The sequence below is a fragment of the Mustela lutreola genome, chromosome 4 (assembly GCF_030435805.1).
Source record: "Mustela lutreola isolate mMusLut2 chromosome 4, mMusLut2.pri, whole genome shotgun sequence".
Lineage (NCBI taxonomy): Eukaryota > Metazoa > Chordata > Mammalia > Carnivora > Mustelidae > Mustela > Mustela lutreola.
In genome coordinates, this window is record NC_081293.1 from 65,089,932 (window position 1) to 65,110,378 (window position 20,447).

A 20,447-nucleotide genomic window follows, 5' to 3' on the forward strand; every position below is an offset into this window, starting at 1 on the left:
ATAAGGCCCTATGAGTTGAAAAGTTCCTATTGGAAAATACAGCCAGAATCAGAAGTAGGCTGTGATTTTTACCCCTTAAATTTTGTCCATGTTTTAAAAAATGAGATGCCATGTTCACTCTTAGCACACAATTTTCCTTTTACTATTCTATCCTTTAAAACATGTATTTTTCTTTTGTTTTGTAAAAGTAATAGATTACATAAACGAGAAAGTACAGTGAAAAGCTAAAAGAAAAGCCACTGTTAATTTTCCCAGAGATAACATTTTGATTATTTGTTAAGACCTTTTGGTATATGTACACAACAAATGTATTTATCTTTATGAAAATGATGTCATATATTTACACAGTTATGTAGATTACTTTTCTCATAACATTAAATTGCATTCAAAATTTATGCCCTGAAATGTAAACCTGTGATGTTCTTTTGGTAATGTCTTGGTTGTATCCAGCCTTTCTTACCTTTCTTAAGGCTGCAGGGAAAGTCCTTCTAACTATGTTAATGATCATCCTTTCCCTCTTTTGGGTGTCCTTGGAAAAGGTGAAAGGGCAGATGGAACTTCGGCAGGATATCGAAGCATGAAGAGTAGACAGAATTTGTATACGTAGAGTGAGGAGGAGGACATTGCAGGGTGGGGGACATGGCGTGAGTATAGAAGCCAGGATAGAAATAGTTTGCACACTACAGTTAATAAGGACACTTCATGAAAGGATTTATATGAGAAGAATTTGGGCAATATTGTCCCTTGGGATTTGGAGCTAATATTTTGTACATCCTTAAATATAAATGCATCGATATGCATTCTGTCAAAAAAGTGGTAGCAATAAAAAGAATGATGAAGGTGATCTTTTAGGCACACCAACAAGACATTAGTGTGCAACTCACTAGGTTTTCTCTTTCTCCTGTATGAACACACCTCCACTAGAAGTAGCCCTCTACTTGTAGCACAAGGCTTACCAATATAAAATATCATGACCAAATAAAGTAAGTGACTTTATTCCCAGTTCTCTAATAAAAACAGCTTATAAATGTTCTTTTGAGTGCATGACAATAAAAGTATAGAAGAATTCAAACTCAAGACAGTCTTAGGATTTTCTGTTCTATGCTCTTGGTTCAACTGTCAGCAACTCTAGATCATGCACAAATTACTTAACCACAGTGAAATCGGTAGCTGTCTTCTCGTCAAGTCCCAGGGCAGTACAGTGGGAAGACTCAAAGTGCACAGACCTGAGTGTATATCTCTGTTTATTCTAGTCATGTTTTGCATGATCCCTGTGTGTTCTCCCTTCGTTGGGCAGAGAATCCAAGAGTGTTTCATAAAGACCTTTTTTAAAACAGCAGTTACTGTGGTTCATCAATTAACATATACAGACTGACCACCAGATAAATACATGTTAGGCAATAAGGCACAGTGAGGAGGCAGACAGGCCTCTCCCTCAGTTTTGAAATGTTAGGGAAAATTTTTATAGCTTACTTGAATAATATCCTTTGGAAAATTTGCCTGGATTTAACCTGAAATATTATTGTTTTCACTGCGATTATTTTCTGGATATTGAAATTACGCTATCTTTTTCCTCTTTATTTGGTACTTCTATGTATTTTCAAAATTCACCCAATTGATGTGTATTACTTTTGAATGGAAAAAAAAAAAAGCCAAAAACTTGTTACAAATTTTTTTATTATTTTCTGCTTTGGTAACTATATAAACATAAACATTTATAGACTATACATATATAGACATATATATAAAAGATATATATGTATGTGTGTATACACACACACACATCATCATCATCTTTTCACATATCTGTCTACTTGAACGTGGTAGCTTTAACAGCCCTGAACAAAAATTGGTCACTTGGTCGCATTTTTATTTGTTAATCAAAAAGAATGCTAGGGGCGATCTTGACCCATCCATTTATTTGCAGGATGGCTTCACACCGTTGGCGGTAGCTTTGCAACAAGGTCATGATCAAGTAGTTTCCCTCCTGCTAGAAAATGACACTAAAGGAAAAGTGCGTCTTCCAGCTCTTCATATTGCCGCCCGAAAAGACGACACGAAGGCCGCGGCCCTGCTGCTGCAGAATGACAACAACGCAGACGTGGAGTCCAAGGTAAGGCGCGAAGGAGGGGAGCTGGTCACACGCTCTCCTGTTAGGCACCCAGGCTCTAAGAATGCCAGTCTCCCTTTTGACAAGCTCACACCGAACCCTTAACCTCACTGGGAGGAATGACAATGCGTGTCCAAGTCAGCCAGCGGAAGCCGCCGCCCCGGTAGCATTGCAAGCTAGGAGGTAGCTGTGGATGCCCCCCATGCATGCTAACAGGGAGGCTGCGTCCAAGGTCAGTCTAACAGGGAGCCGGCCTCCAAGGTCAATCTAGAGGCACCTGGTTTTTCCTTCCTTCTAACGTATATCTTGGATGTATCTAACTCTTAAGCTCAAACACCAGGGCGGAAAATTACAAAACGCTCGCAACAATGTGCGCAAACCAACCTTTGATCGGTATCTAAGATGAGAGGCAATGCACTGAGTGTTGGTCAGTTGTGGAAAGCATGCCGGCAGCCAGAGTCCCAGCCGAACATTCCCATTGCCTTGACATGTATGACCTGAATGTCTCTGTGAAGGAAATGTGGTGTTTGGAACAGGCCATCGTGTAACCCTTCATTCGGTCTAGCTTTCTTTCTGTGCCTCCTGTGCTCCCGCCATTGCTTCCGTCCTCATCACTTAGCTGCCACGAGCTTGCTGCCGTCCATGTCACCGAGAGCAAACTAACCGTTCATTTTTTCCTCCTCTTTGCTTCCAAATGTGTTAACCTAGATGGTGGTGAATAGAACAACAGAGGTATATATACATATATCTATAAACATATGCATATAATCTGTACCTGCATCATCATTTTCCCATTACCTAGAGCTGCTGCCTCATTTCTTTCCCTCCTTCTTTGCATCGCCTCTGTAGGCTAGATACCTGCTTTATGCCCCCGCCCCCAAAGTAGCATGTGCCAGAGAAGATAGTAGTTTGATTACCAGGGCTTTCTGCAGCTGAACCTGGTGTTGGAAAGGAAGAACGAGGCATCCTTGAGACTGAAGGATATCGCAGTAGAGTTGGGTGAGATGAAGAGTTTTGACTCTCTCGATGCTTATCAGCTCTCCCTAAAGCTGCAGACAACCCTGTCATTCTACTCGTCCAGGACCGATTCTTCCGAGTTCTGCATGACACTTGGCCTCATTGGTGTCAGCAAAATGAAAGTTACCTCTGAATGGTGCCAGTGTTCCCACCCTTCCCACAAGACTCAGTAAGATAGCTAGCATGGCTAAGAAGCTTGCTAACAACTTAGAAATGCATCTAGTTCCTATAAGGTTTCAATCTTTGGGGACTAAGTGAATCGCTGCATGTTTTAGCATTTTTCAAGGAAGTAAAATGACCTTGGTGTGACGAAGCTAGAAAAAATGTGTGATCAAATAGGCATTTGCTAATGAAGAGACCAGCTTGTGGATTCTTTCTAAAAATGCAGTCACCCATCATACAAGACCAATTGTAGTTCTCTTCCCCCAAATTGCTTTTATCATTAAAATTGGCACTTACTCTATATTGAATATATTAAGCAAATTGAATTTCGACAAGGAGTTTCAATGGACAATTCTGTCATCGATAACAAAACAGTGGTACTAACCGAACCTTCTGTGAGCAATAGATTTCTCTTGTCATCCCTATTCTGGTGTTTTGAAACGTTGGCTTCTGTAGAGTCCTGCTGCTGGATTACTAAAATCATTCAGTCTGCACCCTTGGTTCCTTCCTGGCTTTTCCTCTGCCTATGAGTCTGGCATTTATTTGAAACCCTACAAACAATTGGCAGTAATTGAAAGAAACCTAGCACAGAATGGAATGTGGACCTCAGCATATTTTGCTTCCTCACTTTGATTGGGGCAGGGTTATGGTATTAACGGGTCAGGCAAGGGGCCGGCCGGAATCAGCTGAATGTCGGCTCTGTTTTCTTTGCAGAGTGGCTTCACTCCACTCCACATAGCTGCTCACTATGGAAATATCAACGTAGCCACACTGCTGTTAAACCGGGCGGCTGCTGTGGACTTCACTGCGAGGGTAAGAGCAGGGCGCTGTGCCCCGCCCTGAAAGCATGTGAAACTGTTCTGAGCCCTCCTTGCCCAGCACGAGGAGGGGCGTGGGACCGCTGACCTCTACGGGTCCTGCCTGCCAGTCAGCGAAAGCTGTGATTTTCAACTTCTCCTACCGCATGTTCTTGCTTTTATACAGACGTGCCGTTTCCTAGTAGGAAAAATAAGCCATGATCATGGGGGGCAGGGAGGTGGGGATGAATACATACAGACCTGAATATGTAGACGTGATCCGAGGAATCATGACTGGAAACGACAGACCCTTCCCCAAGCAGAAATCTCTGAGACTCTTAGAAATGGGTCAGATGGTACTAATAGTGCTTTGGCTGGCACAGTCTTGACCTTGCAGATAGGAAGAGGGTGGACGATGTGGATGAGACCCAAACTTCAGAACCCAAAACACAGAGACTGTCTTTTGCTTTCATCCTCTGTTCCCGGACAGACGTTCATAATGAGTAGCAAGAGTCTATACCTGAGTAAGTTCATATTGCTGGAGAAAGGAGTTATAGTATCATGTGTACCCGTGGATAGCAACTCAGCCGTCCGCAGTAGTCGTGTTCTGAGTGTGAACACCAGGCTGGGGCTGGGCCTGCTCCCGAGACACCTCATTGTCAGAAACAGAAAGGAAGGAGGAAGCAGGATAGAGGAGTAGCCCAAAAGTGTGGGCTCAGGATTCAGACTCCTTGGGTTCCGATTTTGGCTTTAAATTTCCTTAGTGTCCATCAGTTTCCTCATTGGTAAGATGAAACGGTGTGAATTATGAAATTGAATGATAGCAATAAAATATCACCACTCCCTCACTGGGTGAGGGAGTGTATGCAAAGCTCGGGACACAGGGTCCAACACGTCGTCAGCGAGGACGGCATCAGTACTGGGATTTCGAACATAGCACGTGAGGTGGTGTTTTTGCTAAAACCTTACTCGTGGGAGGAAAAGGGGATTAGATGAGACAGGAGAGAAGCCATTTACTGGTGCTACCTTTAGCAATAGCAGTAGAAGTAATACTGTCTTTGAGGTCACTCCTGTGAGGCTACGCGTGATTATCTCATTTATTCAAATATCAAGAAAAGTGTTATTTATCCATGTTTTAGAGAAAAGGAAACCAAAGCTTAGCAATAAAAAGTGGCTGGTCCAGGATCCCAGAGCCAGCAAATTAGGAAAGGCAGGATTTCAGCCCCAACGCTCCTAAGCACTCAAGCCTTCTGCCTCCCTTACATGACTCTAGGTTTTCTAGAGTCTAGGTTTCCATTTCTCCCTCTCCTCTTATAGCTCATTAGTTCTATAAATTTAATAAGAACTGGGACGCCTGGGTTGCTCAGTCGTTAAGTGTCTGCATTGGCTCAGGTCATAATCCCAGGGTCCTGGAATTGAGCCCCACATAGGGCTTCCTGCTCAGTGGGAAGCCTGCTTCTCCCTCTCCCATTCACCCTGCTTGTGTTCCCTCTCTCACTGTCTCTCCCTGTCAAATAAATAAATAAAATATTTTTAAAAAATTAATAAGAACTCAGATTATACTATTTTAAAAAGCTATTTTCTACCCTATGTCATCAGCTTGCTGGAAGCCTTGATCAGTTTAAATGACTCAGGAGTGCCCACTAGCTTGTGTCACCGCAGAGCTACGTTCTTACTGCACGGAGCGTGTCCCTGGGATTCAGTGACATGGCTGTCCTGAAGCCTACTTTGACATTTTGAAGGAAAAAGTTAAGCACCTCTTTCACAGGGGCACGTGAGTGCGAAAACTGAAGTCCTTGTCTTGAAGATGCATTCTTCTGGTTTTATTTCTGTAATTCACAGTATAATGAAAACCTCATTAAGTCACATCTTCTAATTAGGACATTAGGGAAATTTATGGCAGAGTAGTGTTTGAAGTTTGTCTTTGCACCATTGTTCAGAAACCTCCTGATGCTGCTGAAAATAAGACTGGGGCAATGTTTAAGGGATTTAAGAGGACAAATTACAGTATTTTCAGACTCCTTCGAGCAGTTCTAAACCATCCATTTACATTAAGACAATGAATGTGCTAATTACAAACGAATGCTTATTTATCGATTAAAGATCAGTGGAGATCTCAGATCCATGTTGCCCTTAACTGTGCCTCTTGTTCAAAATAATCACATTGTGTTTTGTTTAATATATGTTAAAATTGAGACTTTTGACTGATTTACAGAATCATTTTCTCCAGTCATCCTAATTAATGAGGCCTACCAACACTCTGAGCTGAAGGCTGTGGTTTAATTTGATTGTACTTCGTAGGAGGCCTGCGTGGTTGCTTACACACCAACACTAGGCTCCCCTCTGCCGTGGGTGATTGATGACTCGCTTTAGGATGTCTGAGAACTAGTCTTTGTAGACAGCTTCAAGAAACTCATTTTACAAAGAAAAAAAAAAAAGAAAGAAACTCAATTTAGCTTCCACATCTCTAGCAATTCTATTATCTAGTAACCCGTCATCTGCCCTTTGGGACCAGGGCCTCCCTTGCCCAGTTTCAGTGGGCAATTTCTGCATCACATGTTCCTCAAGGGTGTGGCAGAAACAGCAACTGAGAGTAAGACCGCCCCAGAATGCAGATGGGAATAGATTTTACCTGGTCAGAACAATAAAGGAAGGATCATTAAGCCCTACATGCTAAGAGCTAGCTGCAAATCATAACCATAAATCATGTGCGTCAGGAACTGGGTCTGAACGAGATATTGATTAGATGGTTAGAGGTAAATTAAAAAGCAACAGCAGCCCTTGTCTTAGGGGGCTGTGATCCCTGCTCGCTGGCTGTGACAAATCCTCGGAGAAAGATACAGAGAGACTGTATCTACAGTCTCTGTAGCTCTCTGTGGGCTGAGGACATGACCTTGGCGATGGCTTCCTGTAGGCAGAGAGCTGGGGAGCAGGAGCAAGGACAGCTCTCCTGAGGAATCATTTCGTACATGCGGTAGATACGTGTTTCCCAAGTAGATACGAGGCAGAAACAAATGCGGTGTCGCTGAGGGGAGTACACAGCAGAACAGATTGCTTTCTAGGCTTCTCTGCAGGGCTAGCTGATTCATGCAGCAGGAAAGCAGATCCTTGCCAGTGGGGACTGTGTACCTAGGAGTTGCAATTCTGGTCACCGCTTAGAGTGCTCTGGCCTGCTTACCACCTTCCCTTGATTCCTATGATGACGTCGGTTTTGATTTTTGTGTTACGCTTTTGCAATCGGAATGGAAGATACCCCAAATATTTCCGTTTGGATTTTGCATGGAGACCTGGTCAGCCTCCTGGGTCCACTGTGGGGAGTCCGTGGAGGGGCTGCTTCATGCCACAGTGCAGCCTTGGCGTTCTTCATCCTGCAAAATGAGTCTGCTGACGTGGCATCGACACGGTCGGAATGGATGCGTGACCCCTGCTATCTTAGCAAATCATTCTAGCTCTCTTGGGGAGGAGAATGTAGCTAAGACACACGAGAGCTGCTAGCGATTCTCATTCCAGAAAGGGCCTTTTGCGCTGGGGTAACTGAAGGCCAAATTAGTATGTGGATGCCTGCAAAGTTCCTTTTACGGACTGAGATAGATTAATACTCTGCTGGCTCAGAGTTTTTTTCCATCAAATATAATGGACCACCCAGCTTAATCTTCCCTCATGTCATTGACTTTTCTCCCATAAATGATTATTCAACTCCCCATCTGGGGAGGATAATTGAATAAAATATCCTCATCTGGGTCCTGCCATTTAGTGCTTTTTGGTTTTGATCTCTGGGAGGAATAAGGGATTTATGGGTCTGAGTGTTGTACTTCATTTGTTTCCTAAAGGATTTCAGGTGTTTGCAGATTAAGAGTATACACATGAAGACATCTGAGGATGAAACAGAAAAAGCAAATGTTACCACGCAGCTGGAATGAACCAGTGAATACAACCGGAGGATAAGTTTAGGCCTGAAGGGCTTTGATATATGTCGTAGAAAGGGAATCATGGTTGATATGGCTTTCATTTTTTGACAAAGATCTTACAGTTATTTACTTACCATCTTTTGTGCATGCGGGAATAACTCAAATATGATTTTTATCACGTGAATTCTTCTAGTAAGGACAGTGGGTTTCATAGCTGACAATACCTTTAAAGACTAGATTTCAAAAGGCTCGATTCCAGCTGCCCTGTCCTGTCAATCTGTCGGTGAAGGCACCTGGCCCAGGGATGCTGAGGGACTGTCGCCCACTAAGCTTGATGATGTTCTAATTAGATGTGATAGAACTTGGCATGTGTGTCACAGATCACTGACTGGTTCACATGCCCATGGGACTGCCTTTCTCAAATATCAGATATTTAGAACAAGATTTTGGCAGGTCCCAGGCCATATTTGGAACTCAAATAAGTCGTACAAAAGGTTACTTTATTTTACATAAGTGAACCGCTAAAAAATAAAAGTGAAAAAATGAAAGTGTCAGACTTAGACTCTACCTGCGTAAGAGATCAATATGATTCAGCATGTGCATGAGCAAAGCAATGCCCACGGACAGACATTATTTGGGGATTTCCTTTCTCAATTAAATTCAACCTAGCAAACATTAAGAGCGCCTATTACGGGCTAGATCTGGAGATTCAGACTTGAGTGACCTACTGCCCCTACTCTACTAATCTGTTTAGGCTTTGAAGTGCTAAATGATACAACATAGTCTCTCTCTTAACTCCCCAAAGCATAGCAGAGTCTAGGCTATAATACCAAACATGACTTTTCTGAAAATGCAGAGACTGATCAGATCAGAAAAGCAGAGTTGAAGGACTGGTCTGGACATCACTGCCGCAAAAGTCCATAGGCTGTGACCCATTCCCCAGGGTAGCTCTGGGTCCCTTCTTCAACCCCCAGAGGCAGAGTCTATCTTGCTCCACCACAGTGGAAACCCCTTTTATCATCTCTCTTCCAGCTGGACCCCAAGACCTTAACCTAGTCTCTGGGTCCAATGACAGGGATAACCCTGTTTTCGCTACACCTGGGGCATCTTAATTCAGTAGCCACCATCTAGTGGAAGTAGTTTTAAATTAAATTAAATTTAAATTAAGAATTCTATTTCTCATTCTCAATAACCATGTTTCCAGTGCTCAATAGCCACCTGTAACTTGTGGCTGTGTATTAACACAAAATACCTAACTCTTCCATCAGTCCAGAAAGTTCTTTAGAACAAAACTGAGATACTGTTAGTCTCAGGTCGTTCTTCCCATCCACATAATAATTATCTCTAAATGTAACTCCCTCCTTCAAGGAAAATGATCCCTTAAATAGTTATGCAGAGCAGTTTTCCTCCGATGGACTTGCCCTTTTTTGCTCCAAGGGAATATTTTGCCTTTCTCATTGTGTAATGAGTAATCACCATCGTCACCACCACCGAAAGTAAAACTGAAATGTTTTTGCAAAAGAGAAATACAAATTCCTAGAAGCTCTAAGGTCCTGATTTCTCCCAATTCATGCTATGTGAATTTCACAAGAATTAGAAATGAGATAAATCTCAAGAGAGGTCTCCAGTTGCCAGAGATTTTGCCACATGGTTGCCTCGCTTGTGAAAACCTCAGTTTTTCCATCTGTGTGAAGGCCGCTTGCGTCCTGCTCCTCCAGGATTTTTTCTCTGGCCCCCTGAAGTAAGCTGCTACCCCTGTTGTGTCCCTGGACGTGCTCCTCGCCCTCTGACTCGCTCTCACACAGTAGACGTTACATACCCTTTCCTGTGTATACTAAGGTGTGTCTGGCTCACGCTGCTTGTCAGCTAAGCCCCTTGGGAGTGAAGATGCCTCATTCCCCCTCCCTGCTGAGCGCCTTACCTGGAACAGCGTCTTCGCCCCTGGTAGACCTCCTCTCCCCCAGTACTCACCACGTGCTGAGCACCGTGATCACCACTTTCACATGAAGTTTGTCTTTTCCATCCTTCAGCAAAGGACTCAGCCACGTATTTGCCGTGTAGATTTTTTTTTAAATTAGTTATTTGTTTGACAGAGATCACAAGTAGGCAGAGAAGCAGGCAGAGAGAGAGAAGGGGGAAGCAGGCTCCCCACTGAGCAGAGAGCCCAATGCAGGGCTCGATCCCAAGACCCTGAGATCATGACCTGAGCCGAAAGTAGAGGCTCAACCCACGGAGCCACCCAGGCGCCCCGCCGTGTAGATGTTTTTTAGGAGAAGTAGGTATTTTATTTCCAAAAACCATTCCTCAGTTGTTGTACTATAAGAAGGCAGGACTTTCCCCTTCCCCCTCTTTCTTTTTCTGCCTGAGAGCCCTTTATTGGCTTCAGAGGAAATGGTACATTGGCATACAGCTGCACTGCATCCAACCAGAGGGTTACAGCATGAAAGCGTGTGGTACCCTGCTTGTTGCAGAATAAGGGCTCAGTAGATGTTCATTTTCTTCCTGTCTTCCATCGGTGACATTTGTAGTAATCATGATTTTTTTAAATAGTTACAATTTATTGAGTAGTCAATCTCAGCTTCTTTGTTAAGCAGTTGGCGTGTACCATCTCCACAGTCCTAGGTGGGCCCAAGTAGGGGTGAAATGAATGCAGTTCCCATATCCTTACACTTGCAAGACTTTGAATTTCTCAAAGACAGACCTGTGTAGGGACGCCCAGGTGGCTCAGTCGTTAAGCATCTGCCTTCAGCTCAGGTCATGATCCCAGGGTCTTGGGATAGAGCCGCACGTGGGCTCCCTGTTCCGCGGAGAGCCGGCTTCTCCCTCTCCCACTCCCCCTGCTTGTGTTCCCTCTCTCGCTGTGTCTCTCTCTGTCTAAATAAATAAATAAATGCAAGCTTGGGGGGGAAAAAAAGACAGACCTGTGTATTAGTACCCATTTTGGAATCCCTCAAGGATAGTCCAGCACTTAGTACTGGGAAGGACTCAATATATATTTATTGAATTTGAGAGTAAATGAGCCAATAGCTTGCAGGCACCTGTGCCCCCTACTCCTGGGTGGCCAGCCCTTGTGTAAATCCACTTTCCTCCAGCCATAGCCCTCTCCCTAGTCTCCAGATTTCAAACAGAAACTCACCTGATGGTAGGGGACTGCCTCCCAAACTGATATCAGTACACAAAGGGAGATGGGACATCCACAGCATTCTAATACTGGGATTTTATTTTTTTTTTTTTTTTTTTTTTTTTTTATTTTTTATTTTTTATAAACATATATTTTTTATATACATATATTTTTATCCCCAGGTCTGTGAATCACCAGGTTTACACACTTCACAGCACTCACCAAATCACATACCCTCCCCAATGTCCATAATCCCACCCCCTTCTCCCCAACCCCCTCCCCCCGGCAACCCTCAGTTTGTTTTGTGAGATTAAGAGTCACTTATGGTTTGTCTCCCTCCCAATCCCATCTTGTTTCATTTATTCTTCTACCCACTTAAGCCTCCATGTTGCATCACCACTTCCTCATATCAGGGAGATCATATGATAGTTGTCTTTCTCTGCTTGACTTATTTCGCTAAGCATGATACGCTCTAGTTCCATCCATGTTGTTGCAAATGGCAAGATTTCATTTCTTTTGATGGCTGCATAGTATTCCATTGTGTATATATACCACATCTTCTTGATCCATTCATCTGTTGATGGACATCTAGGTTCTTTCCATAGTTTGGCTATTGTGGACATTGCTGCTATAAACATTCGGGTGCATGTGTCCCTTTGGATCACTACATTTGTATCTTTAGGGTAAATACCCAATAGTGCAATTGCTGGGTCATAGGGCAGTTCTATTTTCAACATTTTGAGGAACCTCCATGCTGTTTTCCAGAGTGGCTGCACCAGCTTGCATTCCCACCAACAGTGTAGGAGGGTTCCCCTTTCTCCGCATCCTCGCCAGCATCTGTCATTTCCTGACTTGTTGATTTTAGCCATTCTGACTGGTGTGAGGTGATATCTCATTGTGGTTTTGATTTGTATTTCCCTGATGCCAAGTGATATGGAGCACTTTTTCATGTGTCTGTTGGCCATCTGGATGTCTTCTTTGCAGAAATGTCTGTTCATGTCTTCTGCCCATTTCTTGATTGGATTATTTGTTCTTTGGGTGTTGAGTTTGCTAAGTTCTTTATAGATTCTGGACACTAGTCCTTTATCTGATATGTCGTTTGCAAATATCTTCTCCCATTCTGTCAGTTGTCTTTTGATTTTGTTAACTGTTTCCTTTGCTGTGCAAAAGCTTTTGATCTTGATGAAATCCCAGTAGTTCATTTTTTCCCTTGCTTCCCTTGCCTTTTGCGTTGTTCCTAGGAAGATGTTGCTGCGGCAGAGGTCGAAGAGGTTGCTGCCCGTGTTCTCCTCAAGGATTTTGATGGATTCCTTTCGTACATTGAGGTCCTTCATCCATTTTGAGTCTATTTTTGTGTGTGGTGTAAGGAAATGGTCCAATTTCATTTTTCTGCATGTGGCTGTCCAATTTTCCCAGCACCATTTATTGAAAAGGCTGTCTTTTTTCCATTGGACATTCTTTCCTGCTTTGTCGAAGATTAGTTGACCATAGAGTTGAGGGTCTATTTCTGGGCTCTCTATTCTGTTCCATTGATCTATGTGTCTGTTTTTGTGCCAGTACCATGCTGTCTTGATGATGACAGCTTTGTAATAGAGCTTGAAGTCCGGAATTGTGATGCCACCAACGTTGGCTTTCTTTTTCAATATCCCTTTGGCTATTCGAGGTCTTTTCTGGTTCCATATAAATTTTAGAATTATTTGTTCCATTTCTTTGAAAAAGATGGATGGTACTTTGATAGGAATTGCATTAAATGTGTAGATTGCTTTAGGTAGCATAGACATTTTCACAATATTTATTCTTCCAATCCAGGAGCATGGAACATTTTTCCATTTCTTTGTGTCTTCCTCAATTTCTTTCATGAGTACTTTATAGTTTTCTGAGTATAGATTCTGTGTCTCTTTGGTTAGGTTTATTCCTAGGTATCTTATGGTTTTGGATGCAATTGTAAATGGGATTGACTCCTTAATATCTCTTTCTTCTGTCTTGCTGTTGGTGTAGAGAAATGCAACTGATTTCTGTGCATTGATTTTATATCCTGACACTTTACTGAATTCCTGTATAAGTTCTAGCAGTTTTGGAGTGGAGTCTTTTGGGTTTTCCACATATAGTATCATATCATCTGCGAAGAGTGATAATTTGACTTCTTCTTTGCCGATTTGGATGCCTTTAATTTCCTTTTGTTGTCTGATTGCTGAGGCTAGGACCTCTAGTACGATGTTGAATAGCAGTGGTGATAATGGACATCCCTGCCGTGTTCCTGACCTTAGCGGAAAAGCTTTCAGTTTTTCTCCATTGAGAATGATATTTGCGGTGGGTTTTTCATAGATGGCTTTGATGATATTGAGGTATGTGCCCTCTATCCCTACACTTTGAAGAGTTTTGATCAGGAAGGGATGTTGTACTTTGTCAAATGCTTTTTCAGCATCTATTGAGAGTATCATATGGTTCTTGTTCTTACTTTTATTGATGTGTTGTATCACATTGACTGATTTGCGGATGTTGAACCAACCTTGCAGCCCTGGAATAAATCCCACTTGGTCGTGGTGAATAATCTTTTTAATGTACTGTTGAATCCGATTGGCTAGTATTTTGTTGAGTATTTTCGCATCTGTGTTCATCAAGGATATCGGTCTATAGCTCTCTTTTTTGGTGGGATCCTTGTCTGGTTTTGGGATCAAGGTGATGCTGGCCTCATAAAATGAGTTTGGAAGTTTTCCTTCCATTTCTATTTTTTGGAACAGTTTCAGGAGAATAGGAATTAGTTCTTCTTTAAATGTTTGGTAGAATTCCCCCGGGAAGCCGTCTGGCCCTGGGCTTTTGCTTGTTTGGAGATTTTTAATGACTGTTTCAATCTCCTTACTGGTTATGGGTCTGTTCAGGCTTTCTATTTCTTCATGGTTCAGTTGTGGTAGTTTATATGTTTCTAGGAATGCATCCATTTCTTCCAGATTGTCAAATTTATTGCCGTAGAGTTGCTCATAGTATGTTCTTATAATAGTTTGTATTTCCTTGGTGTTAGTTGTGATCTCTCCTCTTTCATTCATTATTTTATTTATTTGGGTCCTTTCTCTTTTCTTTTTGATAAGTCGGGCCAGGGGTTTATCAATTTTATTAATTCTTTCAAAGAACCAGCTCCTAGTTTCGTTGATTTGTTCTATTGTTTTTTTGGTTTCTATTTCATTGATTTCTGCTCTGATCTTTATGATTTCTCTTCTCCTGCTGGGCTTAGGGTTTCTTTCTTGTTCCTTCTCCAGCTCCTTTAGGTGTAGGGTTAGGTTGTGTACCTGAGACCTTTCTTGTTTCTTGAGAAAGGCTTGTACCGCTATATATTTTCCTCTCAGGACTGCCTTTGTTGTGTCCCACAGATTTTGAACCGTTGTATTTTCATTATCATTTGTTTCCATGATTTTTTTCAATTCTTCTTTAATTTCCCGGTTGACCCATTCATTCTTTAGAAGGATACTGTTTAGTCTCCATGTATTTGGGTTCTTTCCAAACTTCCTTTTGTGGTTGAGTTCTAGCTTTAGAGCATTGTGGTCTGAAAATATGCAGGGAATGATCCCAATCTTTTGATACCGGTTGAGTCCTGATTTAGGACCGAGGATGTGATCTATTCTGGAGAATGTACCATGTGCACTAGAGAAGAATGTGTATTCTGTTGCTTTGGGATGAAATATTCTGAATATATCTGTGATGTCCATCTGGTCCAGTGTGTCATTTAAGGCCTTTATTTCCTTGCTGATCTTTTGCTTGGATGACCTGTCCATTTCAGTGAGGGGAATATTAAAGTCCCCTACTATTATTGTATTGTTGTTTATGTGTTTCTTTGATTTTGTTATTAATTGGTTTATATAGTTGGCTGCTCCCACGTTGGGGGCATAGATATTTAAAATTGTTAAATCTTCTTGTTGGACAGACCCTTTGAGTATGATATAGTGTCCTTCCTCATCTCTTATTACAGTCTTTGGCTTAAAATCTAATTGATCTGATATAAGGATTGCCACTCCTGCTTTCTTCTGATGTCCATTAGCATGGTAAATTCTTTTCCACCCCCTCACTTTAAATCTGGAGGTGTCTTCGGGCTTAAAATGTGTTTCTTGGAGGCAACATATAGATGGGTTTTGTTTTTTTATCCATTCTGATACCCTGTGTCTTTTGACAGGGGCATTTAGCCCATTCACATTCAGGGTAACTATTGAGAGATATGAATTTAGTGCCATTGTATTGCCTGTAAGGTGACTGTTACTGTATATGGTCTCTGTTCCTTTCTGATCTACCACTTGTAGGCTCTCTCTTTGCTTAGAGGACCCCTTTCAATATTTCCTGTAGAGCTGGTTTGGTATTTGCAAATTCTTTCAGTTGTTGTTTGTCCTGGAAGCTTTTAATCTCTCCTTCTATTTTCAATGATAGCCTAGCTGGATATAGTATTCTTGGCTGCATGTTTTTCTCGTTTAGTGCTCTGAAAATATCATGCCAGCTCTTTCTGGCCTGCCAGGTCTCTGTGGATAAGTCAGCTGCCAATCTAATATTTTTACCATTGTATGTTACAGACTTCTTTTCCCGGGCTGCTTTCAGGATTTTCTCTTTGTCATTGAGACTTGTAAATTTTACTATTATGTGACGGGGTGTGGGCCTATTCTTATTTATTTTGAGGGGCATTCTCTGAACCTCCTGAATTTTGATGCTTGTTCCCTTTGCCACATTGGGGAAATTCTCCCCAATAATTCTCTCCAGTATACCTTCTGCTCCCCTCTCACTTTCTTCTTCTTCTGGAATCCCAATTATTCTAATGTTGTTTCGTCTTATGGTGTCACTTATTTCTCGAATTCTCCCCTCGTGGTCCAGTAGCTGTTTGTCCCTCTTTTGATCAGCTTCTTTATTCTCTGTCATTTGGTCTTCTATATCACTAATTCTTTCTTCTGCCTCATTTATCCTAGCAGTGAGAGCCTCCATTTTTGATTGCACCTCATTAATAGCTTTTTTGATTTCAACTTGGTTAGATTTTAGTTCTTTTATTTCTCCAGAAAGGGCTTTTATATCTCTCGAGAGGGTTTCTCTAATATCTTCCATGCCTTTTTCGAGCCCGGCTAGAACCTTGAGAATTGTCATTCTGAACTCTAGATCTGACATATTACCGATGTCTGTATTGATTAGGTCCCTAGCCTTCGGTACTGCCTCTTGTTCTTTTTTTTGTGGTGAATTTTTACGTCTTGTCATTTTGTCCAGATAAGAGTAAATGAAGGGGCAAGTAAAATACTAAAAGGGTGGCAACAACCCCAGGAAAATATGCTTTAGCCAAATTAGAAGAGATCCAAAATCGTGAGTGGGGAGAAAGGGGATAAAAAGAGGTTCAAAAAGGAAGAAAGAAAAAAGAAAAAAAAAAAAAAAAAAAAAAAAAAAAAAAAAAAAAAAGAAAAGAATTTTTTTTTTTAAAAAAGAAAACACCTAAGAAAAATGTAAAAAAATATATATATATATTAGATAAACTAGTAAAAAATCGTTAAAAAAGAAAAAGGTAACAGTTAAAAAAAAAAAAAAATTTTACCCGAAGGCGAGAAAAAAAAAAAAAAAAAAATGAAAAAGAAAAAATTAAATTAACTGCAAGACTAAAAAAAATCACAGGAAAAAAGCCATGAGTTCCGTGCTTGGCTTTCTCCTCCTCTGGAATTCTGCTGCTCTCCTTGGTATTGAAACCGCACTCCTTGGTAGGTGAGCTTGGTCTCGGCTGGATTTCTTGTTGATCTTCTGGGGGAGGGGCCTGTTGTAGTGATTTTCAAGTGTCTTTGCCCCAGGCGGAATTACACCGCCCTTACCCGGGGCCGGGGTGAGTAATCCGCTCGGGTTTGCTTTCAGGAGCTTTTGTTCCCTGAGCGCTTTCCGTAGAGTTCCAGAGGACGGGAATACAAATGGCGGCCTCCTGGTCTCCGGCCCGGAGGAGCCGAGAGCCCAGGGCCCCACTCCTCAGTGCGCCCTCAGAGAACAGCGCCCAGTTACTCCCGTCTGCCTGACCTCCGGCCGCGCTCCGAGCTCACCGAGCCTGCGACCGGTTCAAGGTAACACGGAGCTGCGAGCTTACTGTCGGCTCTGTCTCTGTAGCCGGCTTTCCCGTTCCAATACCCGCAAGCTCTGCGACACTCAGACACCCCCGATCCTTCTGTGACCCTGCGGGACCTGAGGCCACGCTGACCCCGCGTGGGCTTCGCTCCGGTTTAGCCTCTGGAGCGATGTCCCTCCGCGGAACAGACTTTTAAAAGTCCTGATTTTGTGCGCGGTTGCTCCGCCGCTTGCCGGGAGCCGGCCCCTCCCCCCGGGGTCTATCTTCCCGTCGCTTTGGATTCACTTCTCCGCCGGTCCTACCTTTCAGAAAGTGGTTGTTTTTCTGTTTCCAGAATTGCTGTTCTTCTTCTCTTCGATCTGCCGATGGATTTTCAGGTGTTTGCAATCTTTAGATAAGCTATCTAGCTGATCTCCGGCTAGCTGAAGCAGTCTCAGCTTGCTACTTCTCCGCCATCTTGACTCCTCCCACCTAATACTGGGATTTTAATTGAGTGCACCAAACCCACAAATTGAACGTCAGGTGCTGAGGGGCAAGTTTATTTGAGTGGCAGGAAGATTTGTGATTCAACAGTGTAGGTGACCTTGGAAGACAAGAAGGCTAGAACAAAGGGCCAGTCACCCATGGCTGTTACCAAGCTTTGTTCCTTTCAGGGTATTTTGTTAAACGGGGCCTCAGGTTCTAGACTGTCAAGTCCCAATCAAGGCTACCACCAGATGGTGCTAGAAAAGACAGCAGCTCTTCCACAAAGAAGGCTGTGCATGATGTCAGTAGGAGTGGGACTCTTGTAATGATCTTATAAGGATGCAGCACTTCTGAAGACCCTACTTTGGTTTGGGTGGAGAGGCCAATGAAAATACATTTTTTTTTTTAAAGATTTTATTTATTTATTTGACAGACAGAGATCACAAGTAGGCAGAGAGGCAGGCAGAGAGAGGAGAAAGCAGGCTCCCCGCAGAGCAGAAAGCCCGATGCGGGGCTCGATCCCAGGACCCTGGGATCATGACCTGAGCTGAGGGCAGAGGCCTAACCCACTGAGCCACCCAGGCACCCCGAAAATACATTTTTGATATATTTTCCCTGCACTATACAATTTGTTTTGAAAATAAAATACAATAAAGCAAATGAAAGAAAAGAAAAAGCCCTCATAACCATCCTGTTAACTTTTTCAACATTAAATATCTTTCTTTACAAAGATCAAAAACACACACACAGACACATTCATTTCTGTTCTATATTTTCAAAGATAGAGTAAATTAGATTTAGTTCCTAGTACAGGCTCTAGAGCATTAAAGACTAAGACTTTTTTTTTTTTTTTAAACCACATTTGGAATGAAAATGGAGATGTGGGAGCATTAGCAAAGGAATGTGAGTTATGGGAAAGTAGCCAAGCGGCTACTGCTTCAGCGGGGATATCGTTGCCATGGTGACATTAACACATCAGGAAGAACAAAACCAGTAAACCAGGGGCAGAGTGGTGGGAGATACACCTCTTATAGAGAGTTGCTGTTAGCATGCTGTACAACCCTTTCCTGCCTTTTTCATTTCATTTCCTGAATGCCACGTCAAAGCAAAACCTCATATATCATTTTTTAAAAATTTTTTTAAGATTTAATTTTTAAGTAACCTCTACATACAACATGGGACTCGAACATACCCCGAGATCAAGGGTTGCACGTGCTTCCAAATGAGCTGGCCGGGCACACCCCCTCCATTTAACTTCTTAAAGGAATATTTTTCTCTTAAATCCTGAGTACACTGGACCTTACTGATGTCTTGCTGTGTAGTACGGGATCTGTGTTGTCTTCTGACAGAGTGACATTTCCAGGTTGTAGCAGCATAGAGAAGGAGTCTTCAGATTTGTGGTGGACCCCTGGCTTGCTTTCTGTGCCATCACCTGTCACTGATAGGGCCCAGGCAAGTCTCCTCATCCTGGGGCCTGTGGCTTTCCTAACAGCCCGATGAGAGAGACAGCAGTCAGTCACAAGCCTTTCGCTTTTGCCTCACCACCTCATGTGATAGTGGTGGCGGCCATTTCCCCTCCCCTTTCATGATAGGTCTCGGACAGCGTCATAGTGAACGGCATCTCTGTCAGCCTGCTGCCCCCCCCCCCACTGGCTTACTTTGTGTACTTTTGGGCAAGTCAGTTATACTTCAGCTTTCTCATCCGTAAAATGGGTCCAATAAGAGTACCTCATGCATAACGTCATTATGACTGAAAGAGGGAGTCCGCATCCATTGCTTAGGCCACAACACATGGGCAGGGGCCCCAGCCATGCTCGTGGTAGAGGTGGTTACTACTGCTTGCATCCCGGAGGAGACCTGTCTCTGTAACCACAATGCCGGAGAAGGTGACGTTTGTCAGTCAAGCAAGTGCATCATGGTGGCTCTCTAGAGGACACCTAGAGAGAGCTGGAAATGTGGCTTCCCAGAATGTTGGATTGACCCCGTCTGCGGTGCTGTTTATCAGCATGGGAAGGTCAGCCTTTAAGAAACAATTACTGTGGCATTGTTTGAGACAGTAAGCCTTCTTCTAATTAAGTCATCAGCATTGGAAGGTGCGTGTTTCTCTTTGTTTCGCTTTTCCTCTTTGGCGTGTGCCCTGCTTCCTACAGGGCTGCTGCTCCAGTATTGTTGATGCTCTGAGAACATTTTTAAATGACCCGAATATATCCTATTTTGAAATTCCGTGAAATAAAGTTCCATTAAGGTAGGAATTGGCAGAGCTCACTTTATTCATCCGCACTTTAAAAGAGAATTATTCATCAGCTGTAGGATGTCCATTTCCTCCAGCAAGTGCCAACAGTGGCAAAGGCTCCTATGCACCTCTGCTGGGCGGTCAGAGCCCTATCCATGCTGCCATCAGATAGTGCGTTTGGAGCAGCCCAGAGGCACCCTGGTCTGCCCCTGAGCCCTGCATATTCTTGCATGCTGAAATCTTTACCTTCTTCCTCTGGTGGTTTGAAGAATGTTCTAGAAGAGCGAAGGGGCATCTAGCGGAATGAGGTTAGGACTGGGCAGAACCAAAAGGTTGCGAAGGGTGAACTTGAGAAACATGAACAATCACTCACTGGCTCTCTCCCAAGTCAATGCAGGAGGTTCAAGGAGACAAGTGTAGGCAGGCGATGAGCACAAACTAGCCTTCTTGGGGAAAAAATTGAAGAGTAAGTTGTGCTGGAAACACAGGGAGTAGAATTAGAGGCTGAGCCCGCTTGCCAATGTGAAATGAGACTAGAGACAAATATTAGTGACCAAAATTACCAGACTGTTCCTTAGC

General features: G+C 42.9%; 1 protein-coding gene across 8 annotated transcripts in view; it reads left to right on the forward strand.

The window, feature by feature from the left end:
* The window catches only part of ANK3 (ankyrin 3), a 675,561-nt gene that overhangs the window by 456,944 nt on the left and 198,170 nt on the right, over positions 1-20,447 (forward strand). For 5 of the 8 annotated variants that reach the window (XM_059170193.1, XM_059170187.1, XM_059170188.1 and 2 more), the window contains exons 6-7: positions 1,928-2,113; positions 4,004-4,102. In XM_059170193.1, coding sequence (XP_059026176.1) covers positions 1,928-2,113; positions 4,004-4,102 — 285 coding nt within the window. Of the gene's footprint in view, positions 1-1,927; positions 2,114-2,818; positions 2,843-4,003; positions 4,103-20,447 lie in introns of all 8 variants that reach the window. The other 3 variants (XM_059170184.1, XM_059170185.1, XM_059170186.1) reach the window with 1 other exon arrangement.